A 26,885-nucleotide genomic window follows, 5' to 3' on the forward strand; every position below is an offset into this window, starting at 1 on the left:
TTAAAATAAATTAAATTGAATATACCTAATATTATAAGAAATTAGAATTTGTAAAAGTTATTTATAAAAAAATGGATACACTGGAAAAAGTGGCCTGCCGCCTGCACACGAGCACACGGTTATAATGCGAATTATGATAGATAGATAGGATACTACAGATAGGTATTTTTTGCTAGTTGCTCATCCGTCGTTCGTCTATGATGTGGACATTTCAAATACAACTATTGTATAGGTATACTTTGGTATGAGTATAAAATTAATAATAATCAACAATAACTGGTACTCAGGTACTGCATAATAATATTGTTGTTGAGCGAGTACCTTCTTAATCGTTATTTAATCAATTCTATATGTTTAATGGTTCTGCCTCGGTATTATTATATATAGCTGGCAGGAATACGAGTGTATAATATATTTTTGCCGGAAAACGTAGATAGACCACCTATGTGCATGTGTAGTGGGAGAAGTGACTGCAACATCTATACTACTACCGAAGCAGATTTATAAAACAACCGTCAGAAACGCGTATGCATAACAAATAGGTATAGGTAATTATTATAAATTATGATAATATTATTATTTTAAACACCTCTGCACGACGACGACGGCGACTACGATGTCGTAAATTTCCGCACGGATTCATAAAGCCATATGTACCTACGACAATATTATTATAATTTTATGACGGTTAGATCTTTTGGACGACAGCATATTATTATACATAGGTGTAAGTGTATTGTCTTAACGACGTGACATGAACGAAAAACACACGAGTCATACTTATATACTGAAGCGAGGACCATCCCTAAAACAGTTGGTGGCGGGCAGGTGTGTTTGTCACCCTGTCTGTTAAGATTTTTAAAAAATGGTAGGTGGTTGGTCATGAAAAAAGTATTTGAACACTTATGTACTCATCTTATGAATTTAAAATATATTTACTTGTTTACAGTCATATTTGGCTAAAAAAACAATATATTATGTGTCTTTTCCACGTGGATAAGTGATAACGTTAAAAACCTAAGATAACTATATCACAAAGCCAAAAAACATTTTTTACGTCGAAACCCTTATTATTATCTAAAATTAATGCAAGTATATAGTTTGTAATTTAAAATTATCGGGTTTGGATATTATTTAAAGAACTTTAAATAATTTTATTATTTACACTAATGTTGAAACGTTAGTGGGCGGGTGAGTAGCTGCAGGTGGATGGTTTTTCCATACCTGTTGTAATATAATTGAGGGCCACTGCACTTACACACCGCTCATCGCACACGATAAATCTCCGTACGTCAACTGTCATGTATTATACACTTATTATGATAATATACGATGGTAGTCAAATACGTCATAAAAACTACTCCGTACGTACAGTTTGAATTGAACTACGTAGAAAACATAATATTTAACAACAATATTTAAAAGGTAAGATTATTATTATTATAATATAGGTACGTCAAAATAGCTTCTACGCTGTTTATAGCATTATCTATAATAATGCTGTAGAGTATACTTTTACGTTACAGTACTACGCATTATAGTCATTGTGCTAACATGATGTGTAAATATTATTGTTTGAACAAAATATAATAAATAATATATGCCAAAAGATCAAATACCTATCCAGACACCGGACGAGTATTACTTATCTCCTATATATTATGAATATTATTTACCGTGGTGAATTATACGTGTATCGAATACGAAATCGTAAAAATAAATGAATAGAGTCATTTATCGTATATTTTATTTGCAAAATAAGTTTACTCTTGTACGCTTCGTCAGAAAATGTTTTTATCCGAACTGATTGTTTTACAAAGGGGAGTCCGGAGTCATTTCAGAATTTTTCATGGAATTCAAAAACAAATGTATACCAATATAAGTATCTCTCGTAAAGGTCTGCTCGCAAAGTAAGTACTTACATATTAGAGAATCGTCATTAAATATTTAGATATAATAATGGATCGTTCTTCTTTAATAAAAATTAAAACGAGTTTAAAATGTACAGATATTATTAAATATTTATTCAATCAAAAATTACTTTTCAAAAGAAAATGAACAAGATAATTTAAGACAGTTATATTTGTTATTGAAGTACATAAAACGATCAACTACAGTTCAATAGATATGTTTATAGGCTATTGTCAAGAAGAATTTATATTGAAGTAATGATCACTTTTATCATTAAAAACGACTAAATTCGTCAGAGTATTAGTTATGCATGTTAGAAAAGCGTCTATTGTTTTCAATAACAGATCTGTAAAAGATGATAAGCATTTTATAGAATGCAATTGCACTGATTTCCACAAATGACGCTCTCGACTCTCTTGATTCTATACATTTTACGCGTCATAATGCATACCTAATAATATTTGTGCTTAATTTATTATTTATACACATTGTATTATTCTTTATTTGGAGATTTTGGGCAACTTAAATTTTTAAATATTTTCAACGTACGTCGATGGTTGTGACTGGCAAATCCCATCGGTTCACCTCCTACAAACATACCTAATATAATACAAGTGAAATATGTGTACATGCCCATAATAGATGTGCACGGACCTGAAATTTATTTCATGTGATGCTTACAGCGTTTTTGAATTTCCTTCTTTATTTTTAATATTTAATATTTTTTAGTATTATTTGAAAAAATCTCATTATTCTTTACCATGGCTCGCGGGGATATACTTTAACTTGCATTTTTAATCTTTTAACATCAAATATGCGTAAGCTATATAATATATATTAATATTATCAAATATTATTTTAAACCCTATTCTACGAAGTTAAGTATAATAACGTTAGTAAATTATTATGAACTAGATATGGATTTAATTTTTTACATAATATATAGTATTAAAATATAAACATAATAATAGTTATAATAACGGTTTATTACAAAACACAATTTATTATAATAAAAGATGCTTATAGCTATATATATATATATGTATAATTATAATACATACACTATACGAGATAGCTACTAAAGGTATTTAAAAATTAAAATTACTAAAATCTTTTATAACTAAATTTAAATCACCATTTTTTCGTTCTGAAAATACTATAAAGTTAATGATTCTAAAAGGTTTTTGGTTATTATACATATAGATATTTTTCCCATTACAAAAAAACTATTTATTATTAATTTTATATCACACATATTTTAAAAAGAAAAAGAAAATGAAAATTACATTAATTTTTTTTAAATATACGGTTCACCGTTTCGGGGATTCAACTTTTAGCATCGCCTAATTACAAAGATACACCCGGCATCCTCTCTATGCTCGTCAATAATGTATACAGCACATTCAACCGCACGCGGGCGGCGAACAGCATTAGACATTAGTACGGAAAAAAGTTGTTAAGCCGCGGAGGCGTCTGATGTGCAAGTGTAACCACAGAAGTTGTGTAGGTATCTGAATACTTGTTCAACGCCACATCGTCAGAATTAGTGAAAACGTATACGACAAATGAATGGTTTTGATTGATTTGGAGGATTACGAAACATAATAATGACGATTCGTGTACAGTATTATACGGACGATCGTTTCGGTAAATTTGGTATAACAAAACAAATGCGGAATATTAAATTATATAATTATAATATTACGTATACGTATAATAATTTATTGAAATATATGAATATTAATCAGACGACAGTGCTTTATTTAAAAGCTCTATCAATTACACTTGAGTATACCTATTATAATATTGTATTTTGTATTTTTTCTTTTATAAATTTTTATTTTTAGTGCTACCTATTTGATTCGTATCAAAATATTTTAAAATCTACTTACTATAGTTCTCGATATACCATTATATTCTGACTTACAATAATGCGCTTTACTATAAAGGATCCATATTTTTATTTTTGAAATTAATTCTTTAGTTTGCAGTATACACTATACACGCAATAACTTTTTTTTTGGAAAATTAAGTATCTTATATTTAAAAGTCTTATACAAAAAGACCAGTTTTGTAATAAAAATAAAATAATGTTTTAGATATAGCTGCAGGTACGCCTTTTCTCTTTTGTGTCGGCTACAACTCACACATAAGACGTTTAAGGCAGTGAAGGCACAACTACGATTTACAAAACCCATAGCAAAAAAAAAAACCGCTATATTTTTTATGAAATTCTATAAATATCATTTTTTTCAAAAAATAAAATAAAATAGATTAAAATCATTAAGTACATTTAAGATAAATTATGATTTATAAATGTCATACATTATATGATATATATGATATACATATTATGTATACATTTTAAATTGGTATAATTGTAGATATTTTTCAAATATATCAATCATTTTCTTCAAATTCGCCTTTCAAGCGATTTATTGTTCAATTGAAAATAATACTAAGCCGCTAAGCCGATAAGCCATACCCACTCGTTAATCTAAACATTTTAGTCAATCGGTAATATTGTACGCAGAATGACAAGAAAAGTGAAAACTATAAATTTGGATCGTTATAGTTCATTTAAATACTATTAAAACGAAATTTTAATTATTTTTCAATATTATTAAATTGTTTAATTATATTTTTAATATAATAGTTTTCTCGTATTGTCGTCTACTGTTATGCCAAAAGTACCAAGTCTCAAATGAATAATGTGTTGTCACCGCAGTCTTACAAGTGCGTAACGTAGCAAATTTACATTCAGCAATTTTCATTTAGTTTCGTTAGCTTTCATATTAGAAAGTATTTTTACCAAACTCAAAGGTAACAATACATTTAGTGGTTTGTTGAAAGCGTTTTTTTTCTCGATATTTTAATTTTGAATCGAGTCATGAGCATTTATACATTTTAATGGTTTACACCCGCTTATAATTCGTTTCAAAATCAAAATATTGAAATACGTATACTGTATACACTTTTACACGAACACGTGAAAATGCTATCGTTACCCTAAGTTTGATGATGTCAATTCACTCTTATATTAAAACTGACGAAGCTTATATATTTTGATGAGTACCTACCTATTTTCTTAACGCGAATTTGCTACGTCACGTATTCGTACGACGGAGACAACAAAATATGCGGGCGAGACGTCCTCTGAAGCTCGTCGTCTTACGTAAGTACCTATATCGATGTTACTAGTTAGTAGTTACCCATATGTAGTATAATATATTATGATAGTAGTTGTTCCGACCGGTTACCTGCGGTCGAGGTCACCAGCGTCAATCGATGTCGCGGTTCTTGTAGGTATTGAACGCGCAAAAGTTTTATATAAGTACCCATTTACTTGGCGTACACCACTGGTGTTTCGACATAAACTTTTTTGTGTAAAGGTGGATTTACACCAGGGCGACCATATTTATATAAAAAAGAAAAACCGCAAAAACGATTTTGGCCCGGCTATAATAAAAAAATAAAAACTCTCATGCGATTTTTTTTCGGCATTTGACGAAGGGATTTGAGAAGAATAAAGCGCGTTCAATGAAGTTTCACACACTAAGCTTATATAGGTTTTAAGCGTCATGAGTTCTCACTAAAGAGTTTCTGAGTTGCGATAACTCGGATTTGTTATGATTAGTAATTAATGCGTGTATCCGCGTTCAAATCGCGTGGCGACATATTGTGCATGCTAAAATTATTGACGAAGTTAATCCGCGCAATTAAAATATATTAATTTTTAAAAGAACTAATTAATGATATAAAATTCTTCTTTTCTTCTCACGAGTATTTATGTTTAGAGAAGTTTGAACATATATTATGTTGACACGAGGAAGTGACACAGGCACACAGCTCAATGTAAAACTGAGTAAAGTCAGGTCCTTTTATTTATTATAATATATGTATATAATATATATATCGCTTGATCCTTATAAATTATCATATAAAACATAATAAAATGTAGGTTTCTTAATAAAGGTTACTAGATAGGTGTATATTTAACATTTTATTTTTTATAGCATGATTATTTCCTTCTTTACCCTTTTTATTTATAATTAAGGATTCGGCTTTAATAATAGTTATTAACCTTAAAATGTTTATATTAGTGCTTACACTTGTTTACATTTTATATCATTTAAAATTATTTTTTATAGATCCATAGTCAATTTATACAATACAGATCAATATTAAAAGGTTATTACTCTTTATTATATCAGATTTATTATTTACAATTGTCGTATTAGCGCGTTGTGAATTTGATATTTTTTTTATGTAGTCCATCTGGTTATAAAAAAGTATTAAAATAAGATAATAGAAAAAAAATGATTAATGAATGATGCGGTGCCTTTATAGTAAATAAAGCAATTTATAAATTCCTTAGTTAAACATCTATACTCGTATTATGTAATGGAGAAAATAATGAGATGAAAATGGAAACTATACATCTATACCTAGTATGGTTTTTAAGAAAATTATACTTGTCTATAATATTATGGACATTATTAACTATAAATTATTTGTGGAGATCCTAGACGTATTGAACAAATCATTTTATACAGATTTTTTAGGAGGTCATTGTCATAAGATCTATCTTAATATTAAACCACAAAGTTCACTATAGTACTATTATAGTAGGTTAATGTTAATTATGGTGTTTGTTTTTTAAATATTTTTAAGATAAGTTATGACAATAATTACCATCACTATAGTTGTTATCTTAACATTTTACACTGGTATATGAAAATAGAAACCTTGATAATAATAGTTATTATCCCGTTAACTTTTACATAGCTATATGGGGCAACATAAATATTGTTTATGTAAAGTATATTTATTGTTATGTGATCCATTAATACAATTTAAGCAATGACAACATCAGGGCTACCTATGCAACACGTGCAATCTTATATTATCACGATTATTGTCTCAAAAAGTCCGCTATTTCGACATTTATTTTAACATGGTGAAGCGCTACGAGTAACTGAATTTTATTTACCTATTTTTTTTTTTTAAGCATTGCAAAAAACAGTGAATGCAGAGATTATTATTTTGTGCTGCAATCATGCCTCTATATAGTTATATGTAATACAACTATTAATATTGAAACATCAAAAAAATTGTTTGTTATACCTAAATAATCGTTAGCCGTTATATGTAATTACTATAGATTGTACCACGTAGTGAGGCATTGGATGTTATAAATTACGGAGCAGCAGTTATATATTATATGTATGCACAGAAGGTTTCATTATGATAGATAGTTTATTTTGAAAATCTAGCGTACTTAACATAGACGGCGAACGGCCCGCACAAATGTAGGTACTATATTATTATTTCTTATGCCTATACCTTTGTTTGAGCATTTGTTTTTAATCAAGTAATATAATGAACATAATTATATAATATTACAGATAAATGTGTAAGAAAACAAAATAAATTATTATTTTCCTTACAACATTTTGTGCTGAAAGAGAAAGATCTAAGTACAATTATTTCGACTATTATTAATTTTATAATGTTTGATACCTATTGTGAAATGTGTTATATGTTAAATGTTATAGAAATTAAATAAAATAACTATCTTTATAGGTACTATATTATCATGGTTAAAATTATAAAAAAAAAACAACAACAACATTTTTAAACTAAATAAAGGTTCTATAATTACTAAATTAAGAAGTTTTTAAGTTTTAAATTAAGTTTTTTTATAATTGATTGCAATATTGTTAATTATGCTTTGTTTCCTAACAGTAGTATTATATATTGTAAATGTGTTTAAATTAGTGTTTATTTGCTTTTAGTATTATATATTTGGTTAACAGATTTACGGTGGTATTAGATTTTTTTTTATTTATAACTTAGTAGAGTTAATAGTTTATTTTAGTTTTAAAGAGGCTTAACAACAGTTTTACTACATTTCAGGAGAGCAAATTCAAAGTTATCATATTGTGTTTTTAACTCTGGGTTCCGGTTTTAATAAAAGTTCTAGGAATAAGGTTTTTATGTATTTGTATATTCCTTATTATGTCATTTGAATAGCCAGAGAGTCTGGGGCTACTGACAAATTGTATAGTAGGTATTTATTAAAAACACTACTTTTTATAATATATTTTATCCATATTAAATAAAACACATTATTGAGGACATTGTTAAAATTCGAAGACGAAACAATTTATTTAAACAAATATCTTATTTGTATGCTCATTTAGAAAAATATATCTGCAAAAAAGAATTACACATTTTCAATCATATTATTCGGATTAAAATTTAACACCAGCCATATGTGTTTGTCTGAAAGCCAACTCAATTTTTCAAAACTTGCTAGACATCTACTTTTTGGTATTTCTGTTCACAAATTTTGTTTGTGATGAAAATTAAAAATTAATTTTATCTCATCACTCAACAGCCAAAAGATACAACACTGGCACATGTCTTTTATCAGTTTACTAGTATATGATGGAATTAAGAAAGAATGCTGCAGGATGCTGTAGGACCTATATAATTATTGTCGCATTGCAGACAAATATTATCGGTTATTAATTATTGAATTCTCGCAACCGAAGTTGTTATTGAAAACTCGTTAATGTGATAAGAAAATCATGTAAGCTCGTGAACATTACAGTATTTAAATTAATTTAATCACGAAGACAATATTATTATTAAATTATTGACCCAAGAATCACGCCTCGACCATTCAATTTCGATAAACAAAATAATTATGGCTTTTATGGCCATAAAATATATTTCATGCCCCTCCCAACTTATAAGAACAATATTGTTTACAGTTTGAGAATTGCTTTGGGTAAAAATTCACAGTATTAGAAACATTTTATTTGACTTAATCTGATATTGTATAATATTATTTAAGTTAACAAATTGTTTTATACGATGTTAGTATAAGTATTTAAGAACTGAAGAAATATGCTATACCTATTAAATATTAAATTGAATTTCTTAAAGTGTTAAATATTTTTAGATATAAATGATTTCAAATTTACTTTATTTTTCATATGTTGTAAGCGAAATACGTTTTAAAAATATTTCAGGCAAAACAAAAAATATGAATAAAAATTTAAAAAATATATATGTTTCTTATGAATAATTAATATGGAATTTAAAAATGTAATTTTAAGTACCTATATAGACTAAAAATATATAGATTTTTAAATGATAAAATTTATTTCACTTTTGAAGAAAAAAAAATGTTTAGGTACCGTATAAGAAAATATACTTACAAATTTGTGTTTATTGAAAACAGAGACACATATGATAATACGACATTAAATAGTCCAAAAGATAATAATCTTATGTATTGAAATTAATGGCCATAAGAAAGTTTTCCATTCGTATATGCATTTTCCCGATTTCAAGTTCCATTTATCCCAAAATTACCTGACTCAGTTTATAATTTTTTTGGAGGAAGTATTTTAAAAATAGAGTTTATAATATTCGTCCTACAGCAATTAATATTTACAAGGTAAAAATTCATATTTAAAGAGAAGTCACTGTGATTACAGGAGTGGTGATAGAAAGAGCCATGCTTAATTATTATTGTAGCGTTCGATTTCGGAAACTCATACGTACGAATGGACATTATCCATTGATTTCAAGACATGGTGCAATTTTCAATATTTGTTTTTCAATAAATAAAAACATTTTTTTACTCTTTTGACAATTATTTCATAGTTTTCGTTTTTCTGGAACAATCATAATACTAGTAATTGCCAATTGGTAATTACCTATATATAGTTTAAAAATGTATAAATGAACAGATTTATATTTTACATTTTAAGTTATTATATGGCTAATAAATCATTATAAAAAATCAATACTAAATTACTAAATAATATTTTATCACAATAGTTTTTAATTTTAGTTTTTTTTTTATATTTTATGTTCATACATGAACTATATTATTATATGGAGTGATATTATCGGCGTTTTATTCTATTTTTATGATAGAAAAAAAATTGTCAGTGTTGGAATAAGTTTACTGATTTTTGAAAGAAAATGACTGAGGTTATAATATATTATCCGGTCCGTCATTTTTGGGTGGGGTCATTACAACTTTTAATGCGCCAACATAACATAATGACGCACGTACGGGTAGATATTTTTTGATCACTGTGATAAACGATTATTATATTCATGTTTTTATGATTTTTATCATGACACATCGTATTACTGCGTTATTCGTGTTAAAATTTGTTTTTTATTTGTATATCAATAATTAATATCTTGGTAAAAATCCGTACTACAACAAAAATAATATTACAATGATAAGAATTACAATAAGGTGGTGATTTACTCAATGACTATGGTGTGGTACTATCTATCATCATACTACAGTGTCATAAAAAATAATTAAAGTACAAAATAATATGCATGCACTCATACAGTTAAGATTCATAAAATTAAAATTTATAATTTATAATATAGTATAATAATTATTTATTTATTTATGTTATATATTTATTTTTTTTTATTGGCTATTAATAATACACTGTAAAAAATAGCTTCTTAAATGCGACGTCATTAAATAATATATGAACAATACCTAAGTCGTTACGAGTGTATACTGAAATACTCTACCGACGCAGTGCGTTCAGGTTTTCAAATAATATTAAACGGTAAAGAATCGATTATTGTTTCGATAAACGTTATTTAAAAAAAAATGAGCGAAAATCGCTAAAAAAGAAGATATACCTTCAAAATGCAAAAACAGAGTTAAATAGATTTCTCTCAAGATATGTTGCTATGTAAAATAACTTATTTGGTTTTGTCGTGAATTGTCGCAATGAGACACAAATGTGATATTTCTGGTTGTCCTTTTTTTTTACGATCGCGCAAAACAAAATATATGCAAATGCTTCAAATCCCATAATAATAATAATATAGGCACGTGGGAATTGCAAGGTAATCGACGTAGGTATTTCTATTGCCAAGATTCAGTCAGTTGAGAACGAAATTCATGATCGTTTACATTATACGTATAAAAAAACTATACGATAGCCAAATTAAAATAAGTGTGGTGTATAATCAATTTACTGAAACGTTGAAAAAAAAACACCGAAATATCTAATTAAAACCTACAGTTGTTATAATGCTAATGGCATTATATAAAATGTATATACTATATATTTAATATTATTTATATTATACTTATCACTAATCAGGAACTCTTGTATTATCATTTATCATATTTACAAATTGTATGTCCATAATATTCACATACTAACTCTGTTGACTAGACTAAAAATGTAATCGTAATCTCGGTTCGTGATTATCTGACAATATTATAATGTATAAAATGGGTCATTCTTAAAATGTGGTTATTATTCAAATAATCGCTATCAGATTTTTTATTAATGAATAATTCAATTTTATTAGCTTACCACAACCTGCGTGTACTTTGGAATAAACAAATATTTTTAAAAACTGAAATTGTATTACGTCATTATCTTTGAATCAATATCACTATCAACAATATGAAAAAAAAAATGAAGATAATACACACATAAGTATAAAAACATGATACTTAAAATACAATCGTGGTCCAACAAAGTGATGATATGATTTGACAAACGTACATATAACATTTACATGTATATAATTATTTTATAATATTTAAGAGTAGTTATATTATTATTAAATATTGAAACAGGTTTTAAGTCGAAACTACTCTCATTAGGTCAAAACGTGATCGATTAAAATACAGTATTTATATATTAATGCGCGTAAGAAAAAAAAATATATCAACAAAATAGACGCGTATTACGCGTATTTCTAACGATATTCTTCGAAAGGGGTGAGATAAGTAAGGCTTTCAAAATAATTATATATATAATATAAACAACATTATTAAATAAATTAAATTGAACGAACTGCTTACTTAGTGAGTTGCTTTACGATGCAGTTTACCTATCAGTATTTTAGTACATTTGTATTTAAAATTGACAGTTCTATTTAAAAATATGTACAAAAATTTAAAGTAAAATACAGCACTTAAAATAATATTCAAAATAGTAGGTAGTTAATATCGAGTGTAATATACAATAATAATAATTTTTTATGTATATTAGTATATTACTATATTAATGATATTAATGGTATATTTTAGTTTTGTAAATTTATTATTACCTAAACGATATATTTTATTAATATTGATTAGTAACAAGTGAATAATGGCTGAGCAATATATTTTTAATTTATTCGATATCGCCAATACGTTAGTTAGCTTATGAGAATTTTTGTAGTGCATTTTGAAGCCTTAGATGTTAAAATTAAAAAAGGTTTTAAGTTTAACAACAAAATAATTTAAAATTTTTATAAAAATTGAGATGAAGGGATTTCGATATTTTTTAACTGAGATAAGAATAATTTGCGAAGAACGATGCATTAAATGTTCAAGAATTTGTATTCACATGCAAAGATTTTATCATACATCAACCGAAAATAAACTAAAAAAAGTCAATGACTTTTAAATATTTATGAATGGCATAAATAAACCCAAAATATTTTAAAAGTTATAAGTACATTTACATCATGTCTAGTAATTTTTCATACATATATTTTGTGAAAATATCAAGTCCATTATAGTTATTCATTTTTGAATTGCAACAAATAAATAGAATCAACTATGTTGAAAACTGGTTTTACGTACAAAATATTCATAATATTACACAATAACCGCTTAATAACGATGGTACAGATGCGAGGACCACTATAATAATTGTAAGTTATACTTGAATTAGGAAATATATTAAATATGTTATTTACGTTTTTTTTCAAATCACCTATATCAAAATACTTGAAATTGAAGTGGTGGATCGACTATTCAATTTAATAGTATTATAATTATACATTTATACATAAAAAACATCAGGCATTTTTTTTTTACATTTTAAACGACGCAATTAAACATTTTTTTTTTTCGTGAAGTTAAATTAAATATCAAACAACAAATATCCATTCAAGTGGTGTTCCCTTGATGCTCTTTTTCAGCGCATATGGTCAATTGAGAAAGGAGAGGGGTATATTTTCAATGCTTTGGTTTATTGACGAGACATTTTAATAACTAACGTGATTATTTTTTTTTGTACAGAGTTGATGCAACTCTAGAGTCTAGATACACTCCTAGATTTCATAGTGTCGCTTTAATACCACGTTTGACTAGTGGCGCGGAGGTCAAACATTCTATTTTGATGTTTTAGGTTTATTTTTTATATTTATACATTTTTTGCTAAGAGAGAATAAGACTTACATTGTATTTCAATATACCAGTTTTTCAGCGAAGCGTTTTAATAATAATACGTTTAAAGATCAGAGATTGTGGCACTAAAATTACTTTTCAGCACTCAAAAACGTCAAAATATTTACCACAAAAATTGAGAATTATGCGAAATAAAATCTAAAAAGAAAACACTTAAATTTTTTTATTCTTTAAAATAATTATTTTATCATCATTTATACAGGTTTATGATCAATTATAATATGTGGTAAGTGTAAAGTGTTCAAGAATAATTATTATAGGTATATTACTGGCTATTTCTTAATCCGCTAATAAAATAATTCACATCAATATTCCCGATATAAATTTCCAATAATTCAATTTCAATTCTAGACATCTTCAGCGAGAACATATAAAATAAATTCATCGAAACGTCGTTTGAATGCATATTAATATTGTTTATGTATAAGAATAAAAAAATATCAAAGCGAAAATTCACCATAATAAAAATATGTCGTATACGTGTAAACGCCAGTTAGAACCGAACGTTTACTTATACCTATTACTATTTGGACGTCTTAAGAATTATCATATTATAGCAAAAATACGAATCGTGAGTCGTGTGTTTTTGTTTTAACAAAAATATAATTAAATCGATTATTATTTTATCGACGTACGATTTTTTGGATTCGGTCTTACCTCCATGTTTCCATTGTTGAATTTTGCAGTATAAAAAGCACAAGCACACGCAAGCGGCGCACGACAGGGCCAGCGTTGACAGGATAGCGTTGATCCACACGTCGTTGATGACGATCTCGTCGTACATGAGACGGCCGTGCACGTTCACTGCCCCGCGGTGCGTGCCGTTGCGCTGGCCGCTCCGGCCTATCGTGGTGGCCACGGTCGTGGACGTGGCCACTGCGATCGTATGTGCGGCGGCCGTCGTGGTGGCCGATGCCAGTAGAGAGGCGTCCATCGTGAAAATGTTACAATAAAACGGTGAGCGGAAACGACGGTCCTGTGTACGGGATGATGTGAACGTCGCCTGCGGCCCAGACCTACAACACGGTTACGGTATAATAGAATAATTACAAAATTGAACTCGACCGTGGTCGTGTATACACGCCTCGGAAAATTAACCGAAGCCTCCCCGCGTCCCTTTCGCTCTTTCCTATAACCGTTGGATTGCCCGTCTTTCCATTCTGCAGGGAAATCCTTCAAAACGCTATAATTGCACAACCGCGTAGATGGCAAGTGTTGCGATCTTCTTAATAATTAAAACGGTATTATATACAAATACAAAACTAATCCTTAGTAAATATTCGGAATTGGTAATGTCACCGATAGCGGATGGTTTTTTTAGTAAAAAGTTTCAATATTTTTATTATGTTTACCATTTTCCAATTTGTTTATTGTTCTGGACAGAATAGAATGTAAACATTTTGCGATCATACATAGATCTAAAACTTCAAAATTTGGACATTTTTTGGAATGCTAATGTAATAAAATTATGAAATGTCACGTCACTTTTTTTTTTTTATGGACGACGTTCTACTGTCAACCGTTATACAATTTTTCTATCGTATAATATTTTAAACAGTGACGGTTGAGTTTAATTATAAAAGTAATTGTTTCAATAAGTATTCATTATAATTTATAGTAATATTATTATGGTAATTTTATTTTTTCAAATATCATGAAGAATTTAGATGAGCAAAAATAATATTTTATCGAACTGTCTTTACTAAAATGCAAGCGAACTAGTATTACCTAACTAGTGAATTAATGAATCATCGCTTGAGAAAAGTGAAATATAAATAAGTAGGTGTATTAGGAATCATAACCAGTTCAAATAACTGAATTATTTACATACGTGTATAAGTGTATTACATTGTATTACATGCATTTATCCGATTTTTTAAAATTAACATAAAAAGTAGGTAACCACTCTTTTTAAGTAGTAGGACTTAAGTGCACATATGCTTCGTTATAGAATAAGTTACTTACATGATTTATTGTACATGGGTGTGTTCAATGAAAAACAATTCTCAGCGATTAGATGATGTATCATTAGTAATATCATTAAATACATTTTTTTTTCATGTTTTTGATATTGCTTTAAATTAATTTATTTTACTGGGTATTAGGATTATAGTAGACTGATTTAATTTTTTCCTAACATAATGCACTTATTTCATTACTAATATTTAATTATTATAATTGTATAATATTATATTTGTATCAATTATTATTTTCATTACCTAACTTTTTAGTTTATGCTGCATTACATGGCGTGTTTAAGATCTTAGTCAAAATTTAAGCGTGTTGTGAAAATATCATTGTTCATAAAAAATACAATATAAGTTGTATAAATGTTTGAAATGAATAATATTTTTGTACTACAACAAAGAAATAATATTTAAGTTGTTATTTGTCGTTTCAATAGATACGTAATTTTTAATTTCAATTAATGTCTTTAAAAATAAATTGTATTTTCTTTTTAGATTTTTGTATAAACTAACTTAGGCGCCTTGTATTCAATTCTCGTGCTTTTTAACCGAGGAATAACTCTAATACTGGGTTGTATTAAAAATTGATTAATTTAATGGTTCAATAAAATGTAGTGGACCAATATTACAGGTCACTAAATGTCTAAATCATGTTTAAAGGGATCATTAGCTCACTATTGATTTATTAATTAGTTTGTACCTAAGCAACCTGTGGAACTCAATTAGTTTTGAGAGATTTTATTGGAACTCAGTTGGAATGCATCCGAAAGTTTTTTAATATAGCAACAAAATGGTGATTACTTTAATGTTGGTTTCCACGATACTTCAATTTTCGACCGAGTTGTAATTAGTATTTTTATATTTATAATGTTTTGCATACTTAAATATTCATAAATCACTAAAATATTAAAATACTTTAAAGAAACCAACGTATTTATTTTGTTCTTAATTTCTTTTACCTTTAAGTTTGTTAAAAAGTCAATTAAATGTAATAATAAAGCTAATAATACATAATAGATCCTGTTGAACGCAAATTATTTATATTACTCATAAATATGTTTGTAAAACGGAGACAACTAGCATGCGGGTGTGGCATCTTTTTACGTAAAAAATATATTTTTAACCTATAATTACATTTTATTATAAAATAGTTCATATTTTGAATATTATGAAATATTATTATAACTATCTACTAGACTAACTTTAATTAAAAACTTGTAAACAAGTTCAATATATGTTCACAACATAAAATGTAGGTAATAAGAAATATTACAACCAACAACAATACATTTTACATAGTAAACTTAAGCTTATTATTATAGTTACTAGTATAAAAGGTACCTAGATACTAATAATATTGTACATATTTCAGATAATTATTTATTATAAGGCACAACGTGGAGATCGATATTTATTTTTATATTCGTATATTTTATTCGTATTATTATTGCAAAAACGGAAATTCAATTATTTGTCATTAAAGAAAAATATCATTCACCAACTAAATAGCACTATATTATGTAAGTTTCAAAAAATACTACAGGAAAATATTTGAATAAAAAACATTGTATTTTTATATAACAACAGTAGGTGTAGGTGTAGTCTATAATTATATTTATTGTCGTCGGTCTTGAAAATCGATCACTTCGACTTATCAAAAGGTATATAGAACCCTACAAAGAATTAAATTAAGTGAAAAAAAAAAATACCATTACTTTGCCGGCGCGTCCAATATGTACATGACGATGTTGCTCACGTGCAATTTCACATAGTGTTTTTCATGTATAAAGTTTTTTTTTTTTTTTTGAAGTTTCGTTCATACCTAATATACAAGTATTACGGATCGAGAGGAATATCGAAACTCAAACGACATTATACCGTAGCAAATAGAAACCTTTGATTTTATAAATTATGATTTTTTTTTTTATATATTTATTTAAAGTAGGTCGGTAAGTAAATATTTTCAAATCAGAAAAATTCACTACAGGTTCAGTAACGCAAACGTGAAACGACTGTTCAAAATTAAATTTTGTACTCGATATAATTCGAATAGATTTAAATATATTATCCGTATCTCAATGGTTTAATAATAATTACGAATCGGTATGTTTTAATCTCATATTTTTATTCCACATAATTTATTATTACTTCGACAACAATATAACTGCCTACAGCATCGTTACGACGACAACAATAATTAATATTGCAGCAGTGCGTGTGATCGTGTCACAACTCACAACCGTTTCATTATATACATCTATAAATTATTATATTGTACATAATAATGTACTCGTATTATACCGTAAGTCCATAACGCATCGCCGCGTGAGCAATATATAACACTGCAGGTAGAAGGTATACTGATGGAAAATATTATACGTATCGTGTTATATATTTATAAGTATTTCAATATTATTTCGCCCAGGTCGGTCAGGTCGTATGCAGGTCTGAGGCTGGTGTATAGTATATACTTTATTATATAGGATGCGAATCATCGATCACGTTCGCGCCCCATTTTTATCTTTAATAATATCCATTCAATCAAATTCTGATTTTTAAAAATTTAAAGGCGTGTATACTTAAAAGAGCAATATTTCCAAACACTTAAATTACTTACATTCATTATGAGAAGAAGTGTCCTTGCTGTGATCGGGACGTTTTTTAATTAAGAACTAATATATTGTTCACTGTAAATTGTTAAGTAACATAGATGCATTTTTTGAAAATGTTAATCTTATGTAACCTATTTAAATCAAAACTCAAACCAGTAGTTTCTGAGTTATTAAAATATATGATATACTATTATAGTAAAGTCGTAAAGATAATAATATAGCCATTAAATAAATCGCATTACAAAAATTTAAAACAGATGTGATATTGGATATAGGTAGTGTTTATTATTATACTCGGATGATCCTTAAAAAAATTAAAAATGTTGATAGATTAGGTAATATTGATTGTTAATATTTTCAAACCATCATAGCTCACATATCTTAATATTGGATTATATAGAACTACTTAATATAGGTAGTTAATAGCTCAAAAACTACCCGATCGAATTTTGATTGAAATACATCGGGGTTTTTGAATAATTTGTCCGATTAATAATTAACCGAGTAAAAACAATAGTGGTATATAAATGGTCCATAAATGTGAATAATTGAAAATATGGTCTTTAATATGGTCCTCAATGACAGTACGCGCAGTGATCCAATGTTAATTAACATTTAACACTCATCCTCTGGCAGACTCACTGATACACACTATTCAAAAACGTAATAAATCAATTGGTACTGTTGTATTGTAATTGTTTAGGTCACCGTACGTATTACGCCATTATAATATTATTTTCAACAAGCATATAATATCAAACGTAGTTTTAGACGTTGAGTATAATAATATGTATTATAAATTTCAACGATAGGTTGTTATTGTTTCGCCGGACATTCATGCGTTTCGTTTACACGTCATTCCGATGATGTAATTAAAAAAAAAAAAACCGTAGAAGTAACTTTGCTGTATAGTGCCGTCAGGTGTACCTAGTCAGTCGTCAATGCGAGTAGGTTGTTGTGATTCTACACGTCTACAAGACAATTCAAGATTTTGACGAGTTTCGTCAACATTTGAAATTCCATCGCTCATAAAATGTTTACATTTTAACGATTAACACGAAGTACTTTTTTAAATTCTCGTGAGAAACTCTTACAAGAAATATTTCAATAAAATAAATGTTCAAACTTCAGATTTAGACGTAAAATTGTGCCTATGCATATTTGATACTTTTTGATTTTTGTAAGAAAACAATAATATTAAACTGTTATGATTTTTTGCTCACAGACAAATATTTTATAATAAATAGTCGAATAAAAACTAAAAAGTCTAATATACAAATGTCAATAAAAAATATCAGCTATTGAACAATATTTTGGATTTTTTTTTTTTATAGATACTTAAAATTTTATAATTCACATATTAGATTCTGAGTGGAAAATGAATGTATTAATTTTACAATTATGTGTTTTTAATTTTTTGTGTTATCATCATCTTTTAAGACATTAAAAAGGCTTTAATTTTGGGGATGGTTTACGGTTAAAAAAATTGGACCAAGTTATTGATACAAATCATTGTCACTAATTTATTACGATAAAAATGAATGTAAAGCATTTAACTTTTCTACAAAACCGTTATTTTGTAACATATTAAAATTACCTAAAAGAGATATTTTTAAATTACGTTAATTTTTTCTGAAATAAGAGTGATATAGAAGCATTATGTTTAACGGTCACTCCATATATTGTTTACGTTGAGATGAAAACGCACAAAATTCTTTTTTCGTGCTTATGTGCAAAGATTTATCATGAACTTATATTTAACACATCCATTACAGTCATCTATACAATGACGAAGTACACTCAACATAGTACTATACAGCATAATAGGAAGTACTGAGTAGATTGACCGCTCTGATTTTTTTTTTATATATATATACAGAGTGGCCGGTATTTTTTCAACATATCAATTTTTTTCACTGTAATTAATATGATATATTATTAATTATTAATATCATTATTATTTATATCAAAGCTATAAATGTATAAGAGCGATTGTAATATAAAATCATAAAATACCTTAGGATTATAAGCCTATTATTTTATGTCACTTATAATACGATTATGTATTAAATGTTAAACATATAAATGTGAAATTATTTCCGGCGTGTGCACCTAAATAGAAATATCTTTGCAATATCATTAAAATATGCTTCGAAGAAAAAAACTAAATAGTTATTTACTGTCGCTATAATTCTAAACCGTACAACACCATATTAATTCTGGTGTTCGTGATGTAGGATACTTACATTATTAAGTCTCCATTTCAATGGCCCAACTGGAAAGTATTTTTTCAAAGATAGCTTTACAATATAATTATAAATATTAATACACAGGGTGATTCATCAAACATTCAAATACATTTTTTTTAAACTTAATAATGAAATTTAAATAACTAAAAATCTGATATTGGAATTTTGAAATATACTTTAAAACAGTTAAAACCATATTATCTTTAAATTTTTGAATTTTTGAATTTTTGAATTTGTTTATAGAACTTAATGACTATCTCATAGAAATTCAAACTTCTTTTTTCAAATAAAAAAACTACTGTTAATTTTTTAAATAAAAAAATTAATTATTGAATATTTTTTTGATAAATGTAACCCTTTTAAAAACAAAATTATATTTAATAGTATTTTTTGAGTTATTTGACTTAATAAATTAAGAATAATAGGCTTATACGATAATGGATTTGGAAGATATAGGTATTATGGTGATTTGAACATTATCATTAGGTATTAATATTAGTGTATCAATATTTTTAATTTGTAAAGGTGGAAGTCCTAGTATTATTTAATACTAGATCCAATATAATGTTTATTTAAATTATTTAAAGACTTATCTAAAAATTATCCTTAATATACGTAAAAATTTTACTGACCGAATTTTTAAATATGTACTTACATCAAAATATTCAATAAAATTTTCTAAAAAATTTAAAAAAAATCATAATATATTCATTTCTTAAGAAAAAATTAATGTGTGCATGTTTGGTGAAACATTCTGTATGTTATTACATCGTAGGTTATAAAAAGAAATGTAAATGCTACCTTCCCAATCGCATTGAGCCGCTGTAAGTCCCTGCATCGGAATAGGTAAATACTATATAGTTTTATTTTTTTCACATTCACAGCGATTAGAAAATATAATGATTAAGTAGGTCATACGTATGTTATTATTTAGAAAAATTAATTTTAGAACTTAGAAATCTGTGCAATAAAAATACTGGAATATACATTTATAATGAATAAAGAATCTCTCTCTCTCAAAAAATAAGTTTTTAAGTTTAAAAATCCTTATGAGTATGACATTTGAAAATAATTGTTACCTACGTCTTGTTATGTTCATAATTTCAAAAGTACAAATAAAATATTTCTTTTCTACTTTAAAAATATTAAAAAAAAAAAAAAATATATATATATATATATACAAACAATCTTAAGAATTTAAAAATATTGGTTCTAAGTGTACTTAAAAGTTTCTAAAATCCGATTTTGAATAGTCAACTATTGAAGAAGAAAAGGGGATGAATATGCTCGACTAAAACTTACTAAATATGTATTGACGTTATGCAAATTTGGAGTTTTGAAAATGAACAATATATAAAAGAAGGTTAGGTTTTATTGTTTTTGACATTACTCTATTTAAATAATGTAATCTTATGAGAGATGATATTTTGGACAAATTTTAGTACTTTTAATCTACGTCAAATTATAAAAAAACTAACGTGTAATTTGTGCCACACCTAAATCTTAACTTTGGTAAGTACTTTCGCCACACCTTTAGTTTCAATTATTAAAAATTACCTGATAAATCTACTGAACTTACATAGTTAGGCTTATAACATTAAACATATTATAACTATACTTATAACTTCAGTTGCATTATTTTTTGGATGAAATGTTTTGGATGAAAATTACATGTGCCAATCTTGTACACTTTGTTCTCATATTCCCACTACCGTGTTGCGCGCTAGGTTATCTACCTAATGAATAATAACCAACCACAACGCAAAAATATGTATAAAAAGGATGTATTCGAAATCGTATAGTATACTACCTAATCCAAAGCTAGTTACCTTGGTTTTTTGATTTTTTTCTATGTTTAATGTAGGTAACTAAGATAATAATATTTCAACGGTTTTTTTTAATCGTGTTAAATTATTAGTTTACCTATCTCCCTATATAATTGCACAGCTTAAAATGCCACGGCCATCGCGGTTCACGTGCTCATGTGCCATAGTCGCTATAATCGCTGATAATCCGAGGAGGGGAGGATTAAATATATTCAACGTATAAACAAATAATAATAATTAAAAAAAATTCCATACCGGATACAGAAAATTAGTTTTTGGTACACTTGTCTCGATTCGATCACCTTGATTCGGAATAGCTACAATATTATAGTGATATCATTTAATACATAATTATTAAATAAGTACACGTAAATCTCATCCGCGAGTGGGAATACGTGCAGCCTATACCAATTGGGTTTTTTGTATATAATTATAACAACGTATACCTATGTACGTATATATATATACGATAGATATATCTGTATAAGTATATAACCATATGGTTACAGGGTGATTCAACAATGACATTCATCCCTGTGTTTCTCTTTAATAGTAAATTTATTTGTATTCAGATTTTTAGAATTTTTATATTTACAATATTGGATACTTAGATTTTTTGAATATTTAAGCAGAGATGTACTGTAGGCTGTAACGATAAAAAGTATTTTTTAATGATAAACAACTTTTATTTTTACTGTATAAATATTGATAAGCAGATGTTATTTTAAAAAAATTTAGTGTAACTAGATCAAAATTCGAACAAGTATACTATAAGACAGATGTAATAATAAATAAAGTGTATTTATTATAGAACGTAGATACTCATTAATTACAATTTTCAAATCAATATTTGCTGTCTGGTATAACCCCCATATTTTCCAAACCATTATCGTGGGCTTACTAGTCTTAGAACCCACGCAAAGTTATATAATCAATAATAGCTACACGTACGAATTTTAATTAAGATACATAAAGATTTTCAACAAATTTAGAAAAATTAGTAGGATTTTTATTTGAAAAAAAGATTTGTACGTTGAATGGTATAAAAAAATTTAAATATTTGAAATTATGGTTTTCGATAGTACCATTCGATTAGTACACTTAAAAACTCCAAAAATCAGAATTTTAAATATATTATATTTAACATATTATATACTATATCACTATAAAATATATAGCAAACAAATGAGTATACTAGGTAAATCAATACTCTGTTAATAATAATATCATGATTTTTACGTGTTTTAATATGTTAACAATAATAGTAACTGAAGTCTGAATTTTCTATATTATATATTATTCTATCGATGTATATAATTATAATGTTTTCATCTGACGTGATTAATTATAAATTCTAACACGATAGTTATCACGACTATGATATAATAATATTATTATGCATATAAATTAGATGCATTATCAGTTTATTCTAAGGATTATAGGTTTTTAACTGTGCAAAGTGACAGTCAAGTGAACGTAATGTATAAGAAATCGTGGGGTACACGTGTCACCAATTTGTTGTCGACGACTATTATAATAGTAGGTATCTTTCACTAAAAATTATATACTTCTCGACCATCGTTTGTATTCACTGTTTAATCATTCTTTATTATTTTAAATCAAATTTAAGTGGGAGATAAACATATATAAGAGTCGACATTTGATAAACTCCAAGGCTGCGATCAATGATTAATAAATATAATATAATGTAATTAATTTTTAATATTAACTTCATAAAAAATATAAATATATTATCATATTTCATATAGAATTAATACATTTATCAGTACAATGGATACAATATTGACATGCTTTTGTGAAAAAAAAACAAACGGTATGGAACCTTAAAAATAATTAAAAATAATTTTGGATGAATTTTCAAGAATAATATATTATATATATATATATTTTTTTTTTAATCATTTATTTGAAAATATACTATCTATAAAGGTATTTTTACAATAATGTAATATTATATAAGATGAAAAAATTCGTTGTTCAGTACCTACAAACCAATAGGCAATAATCTGCTATATCACATTTTTAATATATATAGGTAGGTATAGTAACTTTAATTATCTTAAACATAAATATATTATACCGGGATTTGAAGTCGAAATGAATATTATTGATTTTAATTTCAATTTTTCTTACTGATATTTGTTTTTTCTTATTGTAATTAAAAATAATTTATGATTTTTGTATTATTGCAAGATATTGATTTAATTGTTTTATAATTTGCAATTCAATTTTTAACAACATTTTTCTTTTGATTTAAAATATACATCATACATTTTTACGATTTTAATTTTGATTTCTAACTACGATAAACCTGTAGTTGCCGTTACACATGACTATAAAATGAGTTTAAGAAAACGAAATATCAGTTATTACTTTCTTACCTACCGATGAACAATATTATAGATTGAACAATAATTTTATAATTTAAAATTTAAATTATTTTTTTTTAAAACTTGATTTGTTAATATAATTTATGAAAGGATTATTGTGTTGGAACAAGTCATCATTTTAACTTATTTTTAATTTTAATATAGATTTTGAATATAATATTATGTATTATTACTTTTGATTTCTTTAAATGTTTTTAACGATTTTTAAAAAATAATTTTGAAATCGATTTCATATTTTAATATTGTATTAAAAAATGCTAATTATACTCTTTGGAGCAAATAAATGACTGATTATTGTGTTTTCGTACATAGATAATGAATTTTATTTGAGTCCAGTAGGTTTATTTTCGGGAAGTCGAATTTAGTGTTTAGGTGAATATTGACATATATAGTGCGAGTTAAGAGTAAAACGTATAAGAAAACTATCAGGGTTTTTACGTTGGGTTTTTTACGATATTTTAATTTGTAACTCACTGCTGTCACTTTATATTTCTTATTAGGTAATGTCCAAAGGCCGTTCGGCTGTTAAATAACGTCTGACAATCTATGGATGTAACGGTGATATAAAACAATTTTAGTTCACGAGAAACGTTGGTTCATTATACTCGTAAAATAGTCAATTTAGTAACAACAACTTTAAGTACGTAAAATATACGGCTATAATGCGCTTTAAAATCATATTATACAAGTCTTGCTTAGTTGCTTTTACATAAACGACCGAGATTCGTAGCACGTTTCATAATATAATATTATCGTAGTACAATATATTACAATATATATCTGATTAAATTGTAATACTTATTTTAATTCGCAAGCGCCTTTACAGGATTGATCGATTAAATCGAACGATATAATTCGATAGATAATAGCCGTACGATATTATGATCATATTAATATACCTATACCCACGTTGTTTTAGTCGAACGACATAATATATATTAATATTATCATGAACGTACCTAGCTATATATTATTATGGTCTTGTACGTACATAAACTAGTTTATAAAATCGATTTCCAAACAAATATACGCGTAGACAGTATATTATGAACTATATAATAACTGTGCTAAGTCAGTTAGAGATGTGTAGGTAGATCACCTTGTCGTATTCTCGGCGCCCAAACGCGAGTTTATAGACACACACATTACATTTTTATTATACTCGTCTGTCGCAATTTATATTGTTCTTATTGGAAATCGTGTCCGACGCATTACGAAAAAAAAAGCGATTTGCCTACTATAATACTAAAATTATAGGTAATGGTGCGTTTTAAAATTTTACATTTAATTTAACGCTTTTCTAAATGAAAATATTATGGTACAATATAACGTTTTTCTTTTGCACCTAGATAGACATACTTCGTTTATTTTACACATAATATTATCATTATTATATTATTATCACGCAGCTGGACATTAACGAGTTAAAAAGTTAAAGTTATAAGTACATTTTATTTAAACTTTGTTACTCGACTAATTAATTTTGTTTTCATTTATTCAACTATTAACTGAATTTAATTGTTTTTTGATTAACGTGAAATAACCAATTAAATTTTCATTTTAAGAATTTAAGTCAATTTATTTTTGTTTTTAAATGTATTTTATTTTTATAATACATTTCAATCGATTTCGTTATCATGTCAAAAAATATCTAGGGTTTTTTTTTTTATTGAAACAACGAAAAACTTCAATAAAATACTACCTATTTAGAAACACTGTGTAGAGTTATAAATAAAAATAATTAATTTTTTTTTTAACTTAATAAAAAGTTTAAAAAGATGATGCATTATCTTTTAATTTAACGAGGTTCACCAAAAATTAAATTAACTCTTAACTTTATCTTATTGATACATATTGTTATTTTAGCTTAAGATGAGTTAAAAAAAAAAAAAACCTTTATTATGCTCAGCTTTGATTATTATTATCATCATTACATTGTATGGAATATCACAGCCCGGACTAAATATCGTATGGAAACACACTTTTTTCTCTTCTCTTTTTTTTCTTTTAATGAATATTTTACATTATCGTATCATAAATTGTTTTTACATAATAGTATAATATATTATTATATTATGTTTATGTGTGTTATAGTGAAAAACATTGTACATCCGCGAAATAAACACGTTTCCTCGCCACCCGTTCGCTGGCCGTCGATTAGAATCATTTAAAAAAATAAAAAATAAAAAATATATATTTATAGAAACCAACTCGTTCGGGAGAGCCACAAATGAGAAAAGAAGCAGTTTCCTATAGCGGAAACCAATCGAAGGTAAACGTGTTATTTAAATACAAATACTCATATAATATAATATCATAAAATTACGTATTATTACTACAGAGTACACAGATCTATACCCATCTGATTTACATTGGCTTCATCTAACACGTACGCCATCGACAAACGTACCTATTTAATAATATAATACAAGAGTAAGTCAACTTATACCTACGTCCTATTCGAATAATATTTAGCACCATAAATATACATTATTGTCACGTCACAGATCTCATCGATATATAGGTAATGGCTATTATTATATAGAGCATATTAACTGTATATAACCTATATACTTAATTTTAAAAACTGCACATTTTGTCAAAGGTGAACATTAAAATATATTTAAATGTTAATTTTTT

General features: G+C 26.7%; 1 protein-coding gene across 5 annotated transcripts in view; it reads right to left on the minus strand.

Moving 5' to 3' along the window:
* LOC114119646 (uncharacterized) overlaps positions 1 to 26,885 on the minus strand; it is a 69,234-nt gene that overhangs the window by 23,742 nt on the left and 18,607 nt on the right. For 3 of the 5 annotated variants that reach the window (XR_007605544.1, XR_007605543.1, XM_050205549.1), the window contains exons 1-2: positions 16,863 to 17,164; positions 13,838 to 14,196 (exon numbers count right to left, since the gene is read on the minus strand). Coding sequence is in view for 3 of the 5 variants with exons in the window: in XM_050205549.1 (XP_050061506.1) it covers positions 13,838 to 14,196; positions 16,863 to 16,888 (385 nt within the window). In the remaining 2 variants the exon portion in view is untranslated. Of the gene's footprint in view, positions 1 to 13,837; positions 14,197 to 16,856; positions 17,165 to 26,885 lie in introns of those variants that run through there. The other 2 variants (XM_027981274.2, XM_027981272.2) reach the window with 2 other exon arrangements.

This window comes from Aphis gossypii, chromosome X, assembly GCF_020184175.1.
Source record: "Aphis gossypii isolate Hap1 chromosome X, ASM2018417v2, whole genome shotgun sequence".
NCBI classification, from domain to species: Eukaryota; Metazoa; Arthropoda; class Insecta; order Hemiptera; family Aphididae; genus Aphis; species Aphis gossypii.